The following is a 19734-nucleotide window of genomic DNA, read 5'->3' on the forward strand; positions in this document are numbered from 1 at the left end:
CTGTAATACCATGGGCTCTTACCGAGTAAAAAAGTCTCATGCACAGCCTCTTGTCAAAAGCCGTCTGAAAATCCAAGTTAGCAGCATCCACTGACTATCCTTTATATATACTGCCTATTATTTCCTCGAAGAATTCCAAAAGATTTGTCAGGCAGGTAAAGAAGTCATGCTGATGACAGCCTATTTTATCGTGTGCCTTCAAGTAACCCAAAATTTCATCCTTTCAACATCTTCCCAATCCCTGAAGTCAGGCCAAGTGGCCTATAATTTCCTTTCTTCTGCCTTCTTCCCTTCTTAAAGAGTGGAGTGAAAGTTGTTGGTTACAGAAGGTGAGGTGGTCAGACTACCAAGAATATTCGTTGAAAATATTCTGCATGGGTATTTTAATTCTACTGAAACAGCAATCTTTATTAGTTGTAAGACAACATTTTTGATACTTTAGTCAACAATCATTGAACTGAACGTCATCGAAGGGTCAGCCAATGTTACATGCTCAACAGCAAGAATTAGATATAAACCCTGAAACCTTTTAAGTCAGAAGCAAGAATACCTTCACTCACCTAATCTGCTTTCGGTATTGCTTAAGGCTTCAGAAACTTCTATTCTAATTAAATCTCCTTTGGGTTGAATTTTCAGCATTGTTGGGAATAGAATGGAAGGTTGGAGGTAATGGGTGGTCATGGGCAGGAAGCTTGAACAACTGATCTGCTTGACGCCAATGCTGTCAAAGTTTGATATATGTCTTTCTGAGGTTATTCACTTCTCAGTGATTCCCCTGTTCCACAGCACACACACAATAATCCACTCACGCAGTACAAACCACTTACAACATGGAGTGCTTACTCATTAAACAAATATTAATAATATTCTCCTAGTTGTCTTTGCACAGTGTGACCTGCATTCTGTCCTTCGCCATGTGTTTATAGAATCCCGCAACTCCGGAGCTAACACAACTTTCCAGAACCACAACCCACAGACTTGAGGCTGCTACAGAGCACACCAAATCAAAGTCAACAATGGGGATTACATACCGAGCTGTCAAAAAGGAGGGCAGCAGAGTCTTTTGTGAGACTGAAAAATAGTGATTTGAAATTGTGGAGTAGAGACTAAAACCTCTAAAGCTAGTAGCACAAAACAATATATGTGGCAAACTGCAATGGCCTTGAGTTTGGGGAGGAGAAAAGCAGTAAAGACTACCCTGTAAAAGACCAACTCCACTCTCTTCCCTTGTATTGCTGTGTAATCCCTGGGTTATCTCAATTCCAAAGTCTGATTGAAGTAAATCATTTCCAATGTGTGTTGCTGTATGCACGACATGAAAGAGTTCCAACATGCAATAAAAATGTATTACATGACACACCAATAGTCAATGCCTTACACTAAACTGTATTAAAAGAAAGCAATGATTGCCATCAAAATTGGTATCAAACATGATTTGGCTCACCATCAAATTTAGTCTTATAGTGGGAGCATTTAATAATCCTACAGTATTCAATAGGTTCTTTAGAATAACTGGAAATATCAGTTTTCAATGAGTGTTCTGAAGTATAATCATTATATAAAAATATCAATACAGATAGATTTCATTTCCAGGGACTAAATCATGTATTTTCAAGTCAATAATTCTTTTGAATAACGAGGAATGCATTGGTTCCTAAGCATTTTTTCAGTGTGTGTTGCTTTAAAAAATATTGATATATTCGTGGTGTGATTTTTATGTAGCCAGGATGGAAAATTGAATTATATACATAACAGAAAGTGGCATAATGCATTTTAAAGTATAAAATAAAGCATAGGTGGTAAAAATCAATTAAAAGAAGAATTAAACTGCAGGCAAATAATGTGACTGTGATACCAGGTGTATACTTTGGATTTGTACTCAATGGAGTGGAGCATTCTGCAAATGAGCAGGAGGGAGAAGGAAGTGGTCATGTTAGGAAAGATAAAAATCTTAAAAGATGGCTGTTCTCAAAATAGAAAAGTTAATTGGGCTGGATGGGATGCAGTTTTGATAATGAAAGAACATCAAATAATTTTCAGTCATGATTGTCATGCTGGTTGACAGGTGGGTTTAGGTGAACCCAGAAATTCGCTGTACATCTAAATTCAAACAGCCAGACAGAACTGCTTCTGATACGGATCCGTTCGTTCTTCAGAGGCAGATCTGTTTGTGGGGTGTAGATGCTGGATGACACTCGGGGGCCAGTCTGGTCAGAGGAAGGGAAAAATGCTGGTTGAGTTGGGGAAAATGATCAGGAGCGAAAGGCGTGAATGAGGTACTTAACACTTTGGCACTCAGCTTATGACCTCACACATTCACTCCTGTCATACTGACGATACGATCTATAGAAAACACCGCTGAAAATCCTCAGACCTCACAAAAATATGGATGTTGGGTGCTCAGCTCCTTTGCAAGTGACTCAGCAAGCTGACTTGGAAACATATTGTCTTCCTTCACTGGCTTTATGTCCTAGGTTACCTATACTGTTATTTGGAGGAACCTTCGTCATAATGACTGCAACAATTTAAGGAGCAGGCTTGCCAGTGGTTTGGCAAATTGGAATAAGTAAAAGATGTATATTCCCCATGCATATACATGAAAATATTCGATGTATATTTGCTGAGAAATAAGAGAGCAAAATTGATCTTCACAATTGACAGCATAATACACCTTCAGAAATCTCAATCCTTCAGTGCCTGTTCCCCCTCACCCATTTGTTCCATTTGCAGTTTATTTTTAATGGTGCCTTAGTAAGTATTAATGCACCAGGTTGCACCCTGTGCCTGATTTTGTTTGATGTCATTGTCAACGTGGACTGACGTAATTGCATTCTTCGTGATGCTCTGGGTCTTTCATTTTATTTTCATTATTTCTGCGAGTAGGTCACTGGGGATACTGAACGCCTGATATGTGTTGTGCTGCAGACGTCCCTGTGCCAGCAAGGCAGGGGCAAGCAGAGGACAGGTCCCTCCCACTGCAAGCTCTTGTCAATATTTTTAAATGATGGAATTTCCCCTGCCAGGCCTTGTCCTATATTTGTTTTTTCACTTCAATCACGTACATAAAATTTTGAAGTGTCAAGACGGGAGTCCAAGAGCCATGAAATTTGTGAGAGGAGTTCAGAAAGCTGCCTGACGTTACCACTGAGATTCAAAATTTGATGTATTTGGACATTCACCAGTGCATAACTGATATAATCAAAAAATGTGTAGAAATCATACTGCCAACTCAATTATGAGATATTGTAGTCTATTTATTTGCTGAGTAGCAGTTAGCATGATGCTATTACAGTTTGAGTGTTCTGGAATTTGGAGTTCAATTCTGGCATCTCCTCTAAGGAGTTTCTCCGTTCTTCCTGTGAACCATGTGGGTTTCTTCCTCCCACAGTCTGAAGATCTACCACTTTGTAGGTTAATTGGCCATTGTAAGTTGTCCCGTGATTAGGCTAGTGCTGGGCCTAAAGGGCCTCGTCTGCGCTGAATTGCTGTATCCTCTGCCAGTGGGAAGAGTGTCCAACCTACAAACAGAGTGCACCTCACCACCAGCCTACGTTTGTACAGTGCCTTTAACATGTGTTGATGCTGTATAGGAATGTAATGATATAAATAACACATAAGAACACCTTGGAACATTTGAAGAAAGGTTGGACTTATTAATGACTTACCAAGAGGGAACGAGAGAAGGGGGAAGGCTGTAGGCAGCAAAAGGCGTGCAGACTTAGAGGGTTGTAATGTGGCCAAAGATTGATAGTGGTGAGGATGAAAATTTGACAGGCAAAGAGTGATATAGGTCTCAGAGTACAAGGTACCTGATGAGCAGGATTTGGTATGAGGTAGGACATTATCGGCAATATTTAGGATTAGTTCATTTTTTTGAGATTTGTTTCACAGGATGTGTGGTTCCCCAGCTGCATACCGCTGAGATTAATATTCTAAAGTGAGGCACTTCGGACCATGAGAATGCACCACTCTTACAAGTCCATGTTGTTTCCTTTATGGTTCTGGCAAAAGGACTGAAGTGTTCAGTCTTCTTTATCATTTCACAGATGCAGTCTGACCTGGACAGCATCTTTTTGGTTTTATTTCTCCAGCACCTGAAGTTTTTTAAAAACTCATTTTGCTCTTTCCATCCAAGTCAACAATCCTTTTCTAATGGCTGGCTTAAAATGGAGGGGCCTCAGAATAAGTACATCAAGTCATTTAGTTTGGCGTGACATAGATCCGCCCAGGCTCAAAGCTGAGTCCAGCAGCAGAACTGGAAGTAAGAGGCCTCAACATTTGGTCCCAGCACCTTCCTGACTTTTGCGCCAGACCTATATCCAGCAATTTTTTTCCTCAGCAAAAAGGTTGGAGTAGTTCTGTCCACAGACACAAATCAGATGGCATTAAGGAACTCTCAGCTTTTAAGGGCCTGACTGAGTGCACAGTCAGTAAGCTGGAATTCTTGAGTCATGTTTTTGCAAAATGGCCAGTAGCATGAACTGATGGAGATCGACGGTTTTATGATAAACAAGAGGAAACTAACTCATGCTGCTGTTTCATAGCTTGATGAACCAGATTATTTCCAATACAAGCAATAACAGTGATGTAGGTGCTCATCTTCTGAAGTCATCTTGTGGATTCACAGTCTTTTGAAATATGTTTGAATACTTTTTTAACATTCATGTATAATAATGGAGGGTTGACCAATAAAATAGTGCAACATAAATCACAGGTAATTGTTGTCAGATTTTGTTTTTCACATATATCTTGAGGAAGACTTCATCGGGTTTAAAGTGAAGATTGATCCTTTGGGAAAATGGATATTTGCATATTGATGATGTAACAGTTGGCAGACATATCAAGCAATGTAGAAATTTATTAGGTTGCTGGAGAAGTTTATATTCAAAGCAAAAAATAGAAATCAAAATCGACTTTTATAGGTAAATGGTGGTGTTGATAAAGTTCTTACTGTAGTGGACAAAATATCTTTGTTTTATGCTAACAAGAATGTATTTTTAGATTGTACCTGTTACGACAGGAAGAAGTTCAAAGGTGCTTCAATGAGTGGTTATCAAACAAAACTTGACATTGATTCACATGAAGAGTTGTTGGTGCTTATGGAAATGAATTCCCAGATAATACTGGAAATATTTTTAAAGGTCAGACAGCATGTGCAGAATGAGGAAAATCCAATTACATATCAGTAAGTTACCTTTTTGTCAATGGACTGGTTAGTATTTGTCTGATGATAAAAGGACATCTGTTTCTGCTGCAAAGATGCTGTCTGACCTGTTGAATATTACCAGTATTTTCTATTTTAACTTTAGATTTCTATCATTTATATAATACTTCATATTTGTGATTCAGATGTCAGGACAGATCATGAAAAGGATGGTCAAGAAGAAAGACCTTTTGAAGACTCATAAAAGAGTCTTAAAAAATCTTGGGGTCCTAGTCTGTACTTCACCAAAAGTGGCAATGTAGGTTGATAGGCTTGCAAACAAAATTTATGGCATGCACTTCAGAACACAGAATACCAAAGTTGGGACTTTATGTTGCAACTTTAGAAAATACTGCTTAGGGTGCACTTGGATATTTTGGCCAGTATTCTGGTCACCACTGTTGGAAGGATGCATTTGCATTGAAGAGAGTAGGTTCACGAGGATTTTACCTGGATTGGAGGACTTCAGTTACAGGGTAAGTTTGGACAGGTCTGCCTTGTTTATCCTGGAAAGAATGAGGCAGGGAAGTGACCTGAAAGAAGTATCCAAGATTATGGGAAACATGACTAGTTAAGATCTTTTTACCCTCATATCAATATCAAAAACAAGAGGGTATACATTTAAGGTGAGATGAAGGAGGTTTAAAGGGGGTCTGGGGGTAATTTTTTTGTCATAGGGAATATTTGATATCTGGATCATGCTGCCAGAGGAGTTGGTAAAATCAGATTATTAGATGGTTGATATGCATTTAGACAGATATTTAAATAGACATGCAATAGATATTTAAATAGTATAGACAGGCAAAAAGACCAGCATGGGGTGTGTGTGTGTGTGTGAGAGAGAGAGAGAGAGAGAGAGAGTGATGGGGGGGGGTCAAAGGGCACATTTCTGTGGTGAAATAGCTCTGGTAATTAATGACTCTATATGGAGGGGATTAGAAAGGGCATTCTGTAATCGAAGGTCTTGTCTGCTGAGGACACAGTGGTAAAAAAGTGGATGATGGGATGATTAAGTTTGGTCAGCAACTAGTAGAGGATACAATATTAGGGGGATAGGGGAGGCCAAGAAGAATTTCAAGAAAAACTTCTTAATCCAGGTGTAAATCAGGATGACTGGCTGAATTTTGTTTACATTAAATTTGGGGGGGGGGGGCAGGGGTGGGATGTACTGAGGGAGGTGAACCAGGAGACCCTTGGAATAGTTAAGAAAAAAGTAACAAAGGGATGGGGGAAGATTGAAAGTTTATTTAATTGTGTGAATTTCTAGTTCAAATCCAAATGCAAAATGGCACTAAAATATAATTTTCCACAAATATCCCTTATTTCACCAACATTCTTCTGGTCATCAAATATAATCTGTAATGCAAAGACCCAATTAATCATGGTCTGCCCTCAGCACAGCAACATGGTGAAAGTGCCAACTTGTTGTTTCCCAAGCAGGTGCATTTCTGATTTGAAGCTCCCTTTCTTAAAATGAGCAAGTTTACTTGAAGAGTTGAAATTAAGTATTTTAATCTCTTATTATTTGCTCAGGGAGGTTACACAGCACATACATAATTACCAAATTGAAAAGTAGTCCTGCAATGTGATGTCTTTAGAAAATAGCTGTTGAGAATAGAGTATTTTTTCTAATGTTACTTTTCAGACTAACCCTTATAATCTAATCGGTCAATAGTGAACATTATGATAAAATAATTTCATTTTTGTAAGTGAAAGATTTCGTTCTGGATAAAATTACATGAACTTGGGTAACACACATATGCTGGAGGAACTCAGCAGGCCAGGCAGCATTTATGGAAAAAAGCACAGTTGACGTTTTGGGTCGAAACACTTTGGTAGGTCTGGGGAAAAAAGGCTGAGGAGTAGATTTGAAAGGTGGGTAGAGGAGAGAGAGGAACACCAGACATAGGTGAAACTTGGGAAGGGATGAAGCAAAGAGCTAGGTGAAAGAGGAACAAGGCTGTGGAAGAAAGAAAAAAGGTGTGGGGGGGGGGGCGGAGAGGAGCACCAGAGGGAGGCGATCGGCGGGCAGGGAGATGACATTGCAGAGGGAAAAGGGGATGAGTAATGGTGAAGGTGGGGGACAGGAGGCATGACTGGAAGTTTGAGAAATCGATGTTCATGCCATCAGGTTAGAGGCTACCCAAACGGAATTTAAGATGTTGTTCCTCCAACCTAAGTGTAGCCTCATTATGACAGTGGAAGAGACCATTGATGGACATATTAAAATGAATTTGGGTTATAACATTTGCATTGAGTTTACTGTCAGTATTGCTAAGTCTCAAGTTTGCAGTGATACCAGTGATGTCCAAGTCCATTTACACAGAGATGAGTTGCCACAGTCCACAATTTTTGTTTGCAGTTTTACTGATTAATTTTTGAAGCAGTTTAATATGAAAGTTCAACTTTGTGAAGTTCTGAGAACATACTCAAGATATGAAAAACATTAGAAAATAAATGAAATATTTTTTCTTACTTCAGAAACTGTGGCAGAAAACAAACATAAAGTTACGCCTAAAGAGGCAGCAGTGTAAGAGATTGTGGTAGCAAGAGCAAGTTCTGTGCTATTTCATAGAAAATCATGGACTGTGGAAAATAATCCACTGAATTTCCTAGAAAACTATGATACACTGTACATACAGAAGCATTATTTGTTTTCCCTGTGCAAATTTATTGGCAAGTTGCTTAGTTTTAAGTGAATAATAAGGGCGACTAATCTTCAGCAATCTCAAGGCAGTACTGGGAAATAAGTTTGCTGCTGGAGAAAGCAAAGTACAGGAAGGGCTGGAAGAAGAACATGAGCTGGGTGTGAAGGAGGTGAACTATGAGAAATTGACCTCATACAGGATACATTTGCATGAAAGCATCATTGGCTCATTTTAAGAAGTCTATTTCTGTTGGGAGGCACCGAGATCTACAAACTCCTGTCACAGATGGTATGGTATTTCCTTTCAATTAATCATAAAACAATGGAGCCATAAAGCACAAAATAGGACCTTCAGTCTGTGCTGATCCTCAATTACCATGTATACCAATCCCAAGTGATGCAGAGGAGCCATCTCCTATACAGACCATGTCCCAAACAATGAAGTACGAAGAACCGTCACCCAGCACATAAGACAGAACGAATGTCTACTGTCCATGGTAAAGGAGAGGTGGTATGGCCACACGACAAGATCAAGTGGACTCTCAAAGACCGTTCTGTAGGGAACAGTGCAGGGAAAAAGACAAAGGGACAGGCAAAGGCAGCCAACATTGCAGAGTGGACCGCAGAGAGCTTTGCTGCAACCCAGGCCATGAGAGATGGAGGCAACTGGAGCAGCCCATGTGCACAATGCCCCTATGACCCAGGCAGATTGTGGGTTCCATAATTGTAACTAATCCAAAATACCGGCAACTGGTCTCTGGCTCTCTGTCTTGGCGATTCACATGTCCATCTAGATATTTCTTAAATATTGTGAGAGTATCTGGCTGTTGTTTTTCTGTGTCTCCAGCCATGTCTGGGTGAAAAGATTCTTCCTCAGACCCCCTCCAAACCACTTATCCTTTACTCTAAGCCTCTAATGTCCTCTAATCTTGGGGAAATGTTTCCTACCATGTATGTTCCTGCTTCAGACCCTTGTGCTTCAAGGAAACCAACCACAGTCAACCTAGACTCTAATCCTATGGATTTTGCCATTTTTGCAGAAGTTAAAACTTTACATTTTAACAATTTATAGTCCTGGTGCTCAGAGTGTCATTGCATTGTAGATTCTTCATTGTACTCCTGATGACTGAATCACAGTGGCTTCCATGCTGTGATCACTGAGCAGATGGCAGCAGATCTACAGCATTGCCAAAGCCTATATCTATCATGACTTCATATCTCCAAAGTGCAGACGGTGGCAGGACCCCCTTGCGTGTCAGCATTCAGAGTTGCAGGACTGCAGCACGCCCTTGTCAAGTCCTACCTATCTGCAGCTTCGAAGTGAAGCTGCTATCTCTAACCACCTTACCAAGTTTATACTGGAACCAACAATCAGTTAGAAAGAACACACACAAAATACTGGAGGAACTCAGCGAGCCAGGCAGCTTCTATGGAAAAGAGTACAGTTGACATTTCCGGCCGAGACCCTTCAGCAAGACTGGAGAAAAAAAAGGAACTAATCAGAAGGATCTGTTCTAGAGGTTGAAGGATGCTGCAATATGGAGATTAATGAACATAGAACATAGAAATCTCCAGCGCATTACAGGCCTTTCTGCCCACAATGTTGTGCTGGCCATGTAACCTACTCTAGAAACTGCTTAGAATTTCCCTACCTCATAGCCCTTTATCTTTCTAAGCTCCAAATACCTATCTGAGAGTCTCTTAAAAGACCCTGTTGTATCTGCTTCAACCAACTTCGCTGGCAGTGCATTCCACGCACTCACCACCCTCTGTGTGAAAAACTTACCTCTGATATCCCCCTTGTACCTACTTCCAAGCACCTTAAAACTATGCCCCCTCGTGTTAGCAATGTTAGCGCTGGAGAAAAGTGTCTGGCTCGTCCACATGATCAATGCCTCTCATCATCTTATACACCTGTAAGATTCACAGGGACTGGTGAATTCATCTGTTTTATTTCTGCTTATCGTTCTCGCTACGTGCCAATGGAATATGTGCATCAGGATTTGTAACAATCTGACTTTATGTATAAAGTCCAAAGAAAACAAATCTAAAGAAACAACAGAGTGATGCAGCAGTTACCATTGTTGCTTCACTACCCCAGTGACCTGTGTTCAATCCTGGCCTCAGGTGCTAACTCTGTGGAGTGACGTTTTCTCCCCGTGTGTTCTAGTGCTTCACTTTCCTCAAAGGCATGCTGATAGGTTAAATGGCTACTGTAATATGGTCTGTTGTGTAGGTGATTGGCAGGAGAACAGGTGGGGAGCAGAAGATGTTGGTTGGGCGAGAGAATGTTACAGGGAAATATGGTGTTGGAATGAGACTGGTGAAAGTATTCTGAGTGCCTCGGTGTTCTTAATGGATCAGTTGGGCTGTCCTTCCCTGTTGGAAGGAGATGGGAGCAAATGTACATTTTAGAAAATGAAAGGGCAAGAGAAGCTTGAGACTATTAAAATAAAATCTCCATCCCTGACTCCAGGAATTACAGTCAATGAGTTACTTCCAGGGACTAGCTGTAGCATTAGGGAATTAATACACACCTTCCATAATTTTTCAAAAATTTTAATATTTTTAAAATTAAAATTCTCTGTTAATTGGGGGGTATATTTGTGAGCTCCAGCTGTGGGAATTATAGCGCTGCAGTTCTGCTGCACAGATTGCTTGTGACCCATTTTCAAGTCGTTTGCAACATATGGTTGATGCGTATTATTGTGTTCTGTCCCTTAGAGTTAAATCTTGATTCTTAAAATTCTATGGGGGGTTCTGGATGAAACTCTGCATTCTTACATTAAGCTGCTCTGTAAATAAATGGCAAGCAAAGATATTTTCAATAAATACATTTCTTAGTAGACTGGGTAACAAAAAGTAGTAATTTTAGCATAAAATCAATTGCAAAAAATTCTTCAGATTATGTAAAGTGCTTCTGCCATGTGCCTCTTTGATATTCTTAAATATTTAAAGAAAATTTGTTTGATGGGTTCCTTTTGTATCATTGATTCAAATGCAAATTCACTATAAACTTATGGTTATTTGAAATCAGATAAAAGGTACAAGAACCTGTTATTTATTGAAAGGATGATGACCTAGTTTTTCCAAACCATGGCTCAATCTCCTGTAAATACACTGAAGTATAATCTTTCACACTGGCCCAGATTTTTTTTTTTTAGATAGATAATCTTGGTACATTTTCTCCTATTGCGGCATCGTTATTTAGCAAGTTTTATGTGCACTGAAATGCTGGTCCCTTTGAAAAAGTACTTGAACCAGTCACGGAAGCATTATGTCTGGATGAACAGTTTCGAGGCTGGGTTCCTGGCAGTGAGTGACTCCCAAAAGCCTTTCCCCACCTACAATACCTGAGTCTGCAGTGGGTTGAAATGTTTTCCACTTCCCTGTGTAAGTGCTGCTCCAACAAACTCAAGAAGTTTGACCCCAGTAAAGATAAAACAGTCTGTTTAATTGGTATCCCGTGGTGAACTCTAAACATTTACTCCTTAGTCCACCAGCACCCTATGGTTGCTGTGTGACCCATCTGCAAGACTTCCTTACTTACTGTCCATTACACTGCTGTCGATTAGGGCAGCATTGAAGGTCTTCCATCTCTGGCAGTGTTCAGGTCTTCCTTCATCATGTCATAGAGAAGTACAGCACAGAGACAGGCCCTTTGGCCCATCTAGTCCATGCCGAAACCATTTAAACTGCCAGTAGCTTCCTCTTGATTTTCAGTACTATCAGTCATGCAAGTCCTGGGTGGAGAATCAAGAATATCATCACACTCAGATGTAGAAGGATTCTTCATTGCTGTTTCTGTAACATTTTAGTTTTACCAGTCAGGGTTGTTAAGCCCTGAGCTGACCCCCCCCCCCCCACCCCCGAACTTGGAGGTCCGGTGGACCACTTATAATCCGGCCTCCACCCTTTGACCTGTTTGGCACGGGTGACCCCAACAAGAGCTAAAGCACAAGGCCTTGATTCCAGCCAGCGTCGCTCTCTGGGTCATTAAGGCACGCCAGCCCCCAAACCACCACAAGGTTGTGCTCCTCTTGGAGGCATCTGCAGGACGAATGGCTATAATTCACCTCAGTTCCTTTAAAAAAACATTCAGACCCATAACCTCTACTACCCAAAGGTGGAGAGCAGCAGGCAGATGGAGTATAATTACTGCAAAGTTCTTCAAAGTCATAGTCTTTCCTGCCCTCCCTCTTCATCTCTGAGATTCCCTCGGCAACAGCAGCCCAGAAGTACCTTTGCTTGACAGGGAACTAAACTTTTCTTTGCATGGGTAGTTAGGATGGGCAATGAGTCTTTAACATCAAGGTGCAATTTGACTGTATGACAAAAAGGAATTTGGTAAAACTGATGTAAGTGGACAGCAAGGGGAAGATCCTCCAGTGGGTGAAATCAGACCTTGTACAAAGGGAGGTGATTGTGGCTGCTGAAGGTCACTCATCCTAAACCCATGAACTCCACCTGTGAGAAGGACAAGCCTTCAGGCATGGGGGAACACTGTCATTAGCAGTTTCCCCCCATGCACATTCTGTCAGGTATTCTGACAGAAGTTGGTAATTCTGCAGTTCTTTTACATGTTTCTTGTGGTGTTGTCAAAAATAAAACTCTACTTTCAAGAGGTAAAGTTATGACAAAATTCCCAACATGTTCCCAACATGAACCCAAAAGCAATGCCTACTACTTTTGCACCATTCCAGAGGAAGGGAGTTCCAGCTGATGTCAGACCTCCATTTGGATATGCTTTACACAGAGTAGACTGAGGACAGATACTTTCCCATGATTATGGTCCGGCCTGAGTTCTGCTCCTTTGTCTTACGGTCTTACAGAATGGAATTGAGAGGGAAATGGATCAGCCGTGATGAAATGGAAGAGCAGACTTGATGGACCAAATGGCCTCATTTTGCTCATATGTCATACGGGGTCTTAGTAAACATCATTGTAATTTGCTGATATAAATGAAAATTGAGTTCGTTATTCATATTCCTGCTAATAGTTTTCCTTTCTCATCTACAGCAAGTAACAGGCAGAAGTTTTGGTGATAAAGACTTTCGAACAGGCCTGGAAAATGGGATTTTACTTTGCGAGTAAGTAATTAATGCTTCTTCATCAAGAAATTTATTCAAGAAAAACAACTAGATAGAGTAAGTGAGAAGTACCGTTCTCATTTGAAGCAGAGACTAATTTAGCCATTTTGCTGTTTTACTAGGGTCAGAGTTCTGCCAGAATTCAGAACTTTTGGAGCATGTTTAAAGTTTATTTATATATTGGTCCCAAAGTTTACACAATATGGAACATGTTTTATGGCCCGGAGTGACTGAACTTTTAAGCAATTATTGCCCACTTTTTAATTAAACAGAAATTAAACTTGCTAAGTCAATTACTGTAAGAATGGCTATAGCCAAAAGATACACAGGCTCATAGTTGACCTTTAGTATATTCTGTGGTGATGCTGTTTTCCAGTGCAAGTCACGTTGTGTATTATAATTGCTGGCTGTGGAACTTACTGTTTCATAGTCTATAACAAATGAAATATTTATACTGAAAGAGCCCATATAGTTTGCCCTCTGTTTCTAACATTGCAAAAGCCTGCCTTCCTAATGGTGCCAGTATCGACAAATAACAGAAGCAACGATTCTGTGCCTGGTCACCAGCTGTTACACACAATGATGTCTGAACTTAAAGTATATTTGCATTGATGTTAAAAATATAGACAGTGACACTGGAGCACTGACCAGAACATTATGTTGATTGAACCTACTTATGGGCCTGTAATGCAGGTATGTTTGAGTTGGGTCAACAGGTTGGAAGGATAAGTAATTATTGTGAAACCTCAGATTATTAACTAATCCTGCAATTTCCTGACATCTGGTAGATATGTGAAGCCACAAACAGAACCTGGCAAGTGAACGAATTGGATCTTTGTTTTGTTTTTAAACACTGTGAGCACAGATTCCAAACTAATAGTTTATCATCAAAATACTTTAAAAATCTGTCAACAGATTCTGTTATTCTAATGATGAAGTGAATTACAGTCTGAAGAATTAGTGTTAACAGAATTAAACATGCTTATCTGTAACAGATGAATTCCACTATTGCCTTGGGTCCAGTCAAAGCAAAGCAAGGCTTCTGTGAACCTTTGTTCTTTGCATTTCTGCAGTAGGTTAGAAAAACTTATAGTGCTGATGTCAGTTTGCAAATATGCAATGCTTATTTTATCAAGATATTGGCCTGATTTCTCCTCTTCCCACTGCCGTGTGGACAGGGCAGGAATTTTAGCTACTGCCCTGACCCTGCCATGACCCTGGCCTGGTTTCCTTAGTGGAAGGTCGGTAAATGTGCAGGGAAGTCTCCTGCCAGAAACAAACTTTCTTCCACTGGCTGTAAGGAAAAGAGCAAGGCATAGGCACACAGCGGGATCTTCCCGCACCTCGATCTTCCACCCAGCCAGTGATCAAGGTAGTTTTCCAGGTCTTGTTTTCTTCCTCACAAGAGGTATTAGAGATATATCATCCCCAGTTGCGAGTTCCTGCAGTGGAAGGAAGATTGGAAGGCAGAGAAATGATACGGCTTTTCTTCAGCCATAATTTACTTGGGGATGTGGCACCTAGTGGCTATTCTGGTGTGGGTGTCAGGAACGATAATGAAGTTCTGGGCAGGAGGGCCTATATGTCTGTGTATCAACAATGGCTCTGTTGGTAGTCTTACTATATCTTGGTTCAATTCCCACTCAAACCTTAAGGGAATTTAATTTAACACTCTATTGTAGTCTGAAAAGGGTACTAAAATATCAGAGATTCTTCATTTTCAGGTGTGATGGTAAAACAAGGCCCCAAACAGGTACATATAAAATAATTCATGGACGATTTCAAAGAAATTATCCCAAGTGTTTTGCCCGAAGTTTAACCTGCATTCAAATGACTAAAACAGGCTCTCTGATTGCTGTTGCATTGTGTTTTATGTGAGAATACTTTCTGAAAAATTAGCTGCCTTCTTTCCTTAGATTACAACCTTGAATGCACTTAAAAAGACACAGTACTTTTGGTTTAAAGTGTGCAGTGACTTGCTGAAGGCACTATTCTGAATGAAAGTGTTTCCTACCTTGACCTAATTTCTGAATTTCCCCGTACTTATCTCCCTCAGCTCGGGTGAGGAGCGGAAAGAAACTTGCTAACAGTAGTGTAAATGTCTAAAATTTCTCTAGAGTGTGATTTTTGACAGTCACTGTTTACTTTCTGAAAAGAAGTTCCACTTTTACGAAGGCTTTATCAAAGGCTTAAACTGAAGGTTATGAACCTGGAGTCACAGACAACCGTTCTCTACTACATACTCACAGCTTAATCTGCACAATGCCCACAGTGAAGGCTTGACCTTTCTTGGCATCATCCAGCATCCATTATTTTCTCCCAATGTCTGTTTGCCCATATCTGACACTCCCAATGGATGACATAGGATTCCAATGCATGTCTCCCCAGGTAACACAGGTATAAGCATTCAACACTTGATGAACAACACAGCGGATATCACAGCAGGTATCTTCTTAGCTCTGTTTCTCAGAGGAACGGTGGCAACATAGGCTCTGCTTCCCCGTGAGACTCCTTAGTTGCGTATGTGACCTTAGAAAACCTCAGGTACAGGATCAGACATGTACTTGTGTTGCTTTCGCAGTGGAAATCAAGGTAACACGCTCGGAATCAATTCAGGTCACATCGGCTGGAAAGCAGCTTGCTGATCACCACTCTCTACAAAACCATCACATCATCAGAGCAAACAGAGTAGGACCAGGAATTTGTCTGCATTGCAGGCTTGCTTAGAGTGCACTCCTGTTCCTGCTGAGGGTGCCCTGGCAACTTTCTGGCTGGAGTTTTAGGCTACGGCGCAGGAGGGTTTTTGTCAGGGTAGGAAACGATCCTGTATTGGAAGGGACATGCCTTTTTCAATGGTGTGTCCCTGTAGTAAACATGCTCACTGTCCTCTGTCCTGGTCTCCTTGAACAGAGGACATCTGCTCTCTGGGTGATCAACCTGTGTCATCAGCCTCTCAAGGTTCTTGTTGCCAAAACTGAATCACTTGGAAATCACCAGGTCACTCTGTAAAGGCTGGAATAATGGTGGGATCTCAGCTGCATGTGTGAGGATTGGCGGCAGGGCGAAATTCAACAGCTTACAGTGCGGTTCCTGAAACTGTGATGAGAAAAAGGCTGTGCTTTGATTAATATTAACATACTTATTGATCTTTTAAAAGCAATCTCTAAAACAGCAATAAGAAGTCAGGCAGTGATGATTCAGTGCTCAAAAAGTGACACCAGCGAAGTTTTAGCGCTGTATGTCGCCTATATTTCTATCTTTTTTAACATTATTGCTTTGGCTGTCACAGCTTTACCCCCGATGTAACCTGATCAGGCTTTTGTATGGCTGAATCTAAATATCTGCCCCAATATATTCCACGCCTCTATTTATAAAGACTCATATTCCACTTATGTCTCTGGTTAACTGCTACCTTTTAGTGTCCTACATAAGTGAATCTGCAGAGCTCTTTGCACTCTGTTCCAAGCTTCAATCTATTTAAATAATATGCTCTGCCTCAATCTACCTGTTTAATTCCAACAAAGATATTATTGGTGGTGGATAAACAGTTCCTCATCATGAGTTTATCTATTTCCTTCAGTGTTACGGATACTGAGTAAGTTAATCTTCTGTTGCTGGCTATAGTGTGGTCAATTACACAGGCAGTAAACTGGTGAGCATCAAGGAGTAATTTTTCCAGCAGCTTGAATTATTCCTTCCACAAATGCAGATTGCTGTGATCGTCAGAGGTCCAGTCCCAGGATACCTCGGCAGGAATTCCTCAAGAGTGCTCCTAGACCCAAGCATCTTGGTGTACTTGGATTTTCCAAAGGCCTTTGACAAAGTGCCGCACATGAGGCTGCTTAGGAAGATAAGAGCCCGTGGAATTACAGGGACGTTACTAGCATGGGTGGAACATTGGCTGATTGATTGAAAACAGAGAGTGGGAATAAAGGGACCCAATTCTGGCTGGCTGCCTGTTACCAGTGGAGTTCCACAGGGGTCAGTGTTGGGAACGCTGCTTTTTATGGTATATGTCAAAGATTTGGACTATGGGATTAATGGATTTATGGCTAAATTTGCCGATGATACAAAGATAGGTGGAGGAGCAGGTAGTGTTGAGGAAACAGAGAGCCTGCAGAGAGACTTATATAGTTTAGCGGAATGGGTAAAGAAGTGGTAAATGAAATACAATGTTGGAAAGTGTATGGTCATGCTCTTTGGTGGTAGAAATAAACGGGCAGACTATTATTTAGATGGGGGGAGAATTCAAAATGCAGACATGCAAAGGGACTTGGGAGTCCTTCTGCAGGATACCCTAAAGGTTAACCTCCAGGTTGAGTTGTTGGTGAAGAAGGCGAATTCAATGTTGGCATTCATTTGTAGAGGTATAGAATATAAGAGCAGGGATGTGATGTTGAGGCTGTATAAGGTATTTGTGAGACCATACTTGGAGTATTGTGTGCGGTTTTGTGCTCCTTATTTTAGAAGGGATATACTGACATTGGAGAAGGTTCAGAGAAGATTCACAAGAATGATTCCAGGAATGAAAGGGTTACTGTATGAGGAACATCTGGCAGCTCTTGGGCTGCATTGCCTGGAGTTCAGGAGAATGAAGGGTGATCTCATAGAAACATTCCGAATGTTAAAAGGCCTGAACAGTTTAAATATGGCAAAGTTATTTTCTATGATAGGGGAGTCTAGGACAAGAGGACATGAATTCAGGTTTGAAGGACGTCCAGTTAGAATAGAGATGCGGAGAAATTACTTTAGTTAGAAGGTGGTAAATCTATGGAATTTGTTGTGGAAGCCAAGTCATTGGGTGCATTTAGGCAGAGAAAGATAGGTTCTTGATTAGAGTATCGGGAGAAGGCAAGGGAATGGGGATTACTGGAAGAATTGGATCAGCCCATATGGTGGAGCAGACTTGATTGGCCAAATGGCCTACTTCTGCTCCTATCTCTTAAGGTCTTAAGGTCTAATCTTCCTGAACTGGAGGAGGACTAAAATCCTAGCAGGTGCTGCATGGAGGAGTTTAAAGAAGAGTTGCAGGGTTATTGGAACCAGAGTGCCAGAACAATTAGCTGAGAGGTTTTGGAGACAGATGTTGCTAAGGCCAAAGTGAGGAATCAGAAGGTTGAGCTTGCTGTGACTAATGTCCTGCGCTGCATATATTTCAGGGCATGGATCAACACTTGGAATTATGATATTGTAGCTATTAGTGAGACGGTTGCAGGAGGGGCAGGACTGGCAGCTCAATAATCTGGGGTTCTGCTGTTTTAGATGTGACAGAGCAGGAGAGATTAGTGGAGGAGGAGTGGTGTTACTAGTCAGGGAAAATATCAAGACAATAGTCAGTCAGGACAGACTGGAAAATTGTCTAACAATGTGTTATGGTTGGAACTGAGGAATAAGAAAAGTATAACCACATTAATGGAGTTAAATTACAGACCACCCAACATCTTGAGAGATTTAGAGGAACAAATTTGTAATGAGATCGCAGACTTTTGGAAGAAACATAAGGTTGTTACAGTAGGCGATTTTAACTTTCCACATATTGACTGGGAATCCCATACTGTAAAAGGACTGGATGGGATAGAGTTCATCAAATGTGTTCAGGAAAGTTCCCTTAATCAGTACATACAAGTCCCAACAAGAGTGTGTGTGATACTTGTTCTGCTATGGAATGACACAAAGCAGGTGACAGAAGTTTGTGTAGGGGAATACTTTGAATTCAGTGATCACAATGCCATTATTTTCAAAGTAAATATGCAAAAAGCTAGGTCTGGTCCATTGGTTGAGATTGTAAATTGGAGAAAGGTCAATGCTGATGGTATTAGTAATGATCTGGCAAGTGTGGATTGGGACAGGCTGTTTTCCAGCAAAGGTGTAATTGGTAGGTGGGAGGCCTTCAAAAATGAGGTTTTGAGAATACAAAGCTTGTATGTGCCTGTTAGAATAAAAGGTAAAGATAATAGGTGTAAGGAACCTATGTTTTCAAGAGGTACTGAGGCCCTGGCTAAGAGAGACAGTGGTTGTTGTCTACATGGACTTTAGCAAGGCATTTGACAAGGCCCCACATGGGAGCTTGGTCAAGAAGGTTCAGTCACTTGGCATTCAAGATGAAGTAGTAAATTGGATTAGACATTGTCTTTGTGGGAGAAGCTGGAGAGTGGTAGTAGTGGTTGCCTTTTTGCCTGGAGGCCTGTGATCAGTGGAGTGCCACAGGGATCAGTGCTGGGTCCATTGTTGTTTGTCATCTGTATTAATGATCTGGATGATAATGTCATTAACTGGATCAGCAAATTTTCCGATGACACTAAGATTCAGGGTGTAGTAGACAACAAGGAAAACTATCAGAGCTTGCACTGGGATCCGGAACAGCTGGAAAAATGAGCTGAAAGTTGGCAGATGGAACGTATTGCGGTTAAGTGCGAGGTTTTGCACTTTGTTAGGAACAACCAGGATATGTCTTACACAGTAAGCGATAGGGCACTGAAGAGTGCGATGGACCAAAGGGATCTGGAAATACAGGTCAGTAATTAATTGAAAATGGCGTCACAGGTCGATAAGGTCATAAAGAAAGCTTCTGGCACATTGACCTTCATAAATCAAAGTATTGAGATTGTGTTGCCTTTATGGCAGTTATTTAGTTTATAATATTTTTGCTTAGTAATTCATTTGTTAGTATTTTCTAGTTAGAATTAGAAGTGTTTAAAGTATATTCATTGCCTGTAAAATATATCGGCATGCGATGACGTCACATCCGGTTTCTCCACGTCTTGTGGGAAAATACTGATTTGAGATCAACACGA

The 19734-nt window shown here is 40.8% G+C and overlaps 1 protein-coding gene across 9 annotated transcripts in view; it reads left to right on the forward strand.

Moving 5' to 3' along the window:
* The window catches only part of LOC132404711 (LIM and calponin homology domains-containing protein 1-like), a 365397-nt gene that overhangs the window by 137121 nt on the left and 208542 nt on the right, over positions 1-19734 (forward strand). For all 9 annotated transcript variants that reach the window (XM_059989090.1, XM_059989092.1, XM_059989096.1 and 6 more), the window contains exon 2: positions 12870-12940. In XM_059989090.1, the coding sequence (XP_059845073.1) occupies positions 12870-12940 (71 nt within the window). The remainder of the gene's footprint in view (positions 1-12869; positions 12941-19734) is intronic.

The sequence above is a fragment of the Hypanus sabinus genome, chromosome 14 (genome assembly GCF_030144855.1).
Source record: "Hypanus sabinus isolate sHypSab1 chromosome 14, sHypSab1.hap1, whole genome shotgun sequence".
NCBI classification, from domain to species: domain Eukaryota; kingdom Metazoa; phylum Chordata; class Chondrichthyes; order Myliobatiformes; family Dasyatidae; genus Hypanus; species Hypanus sabinus.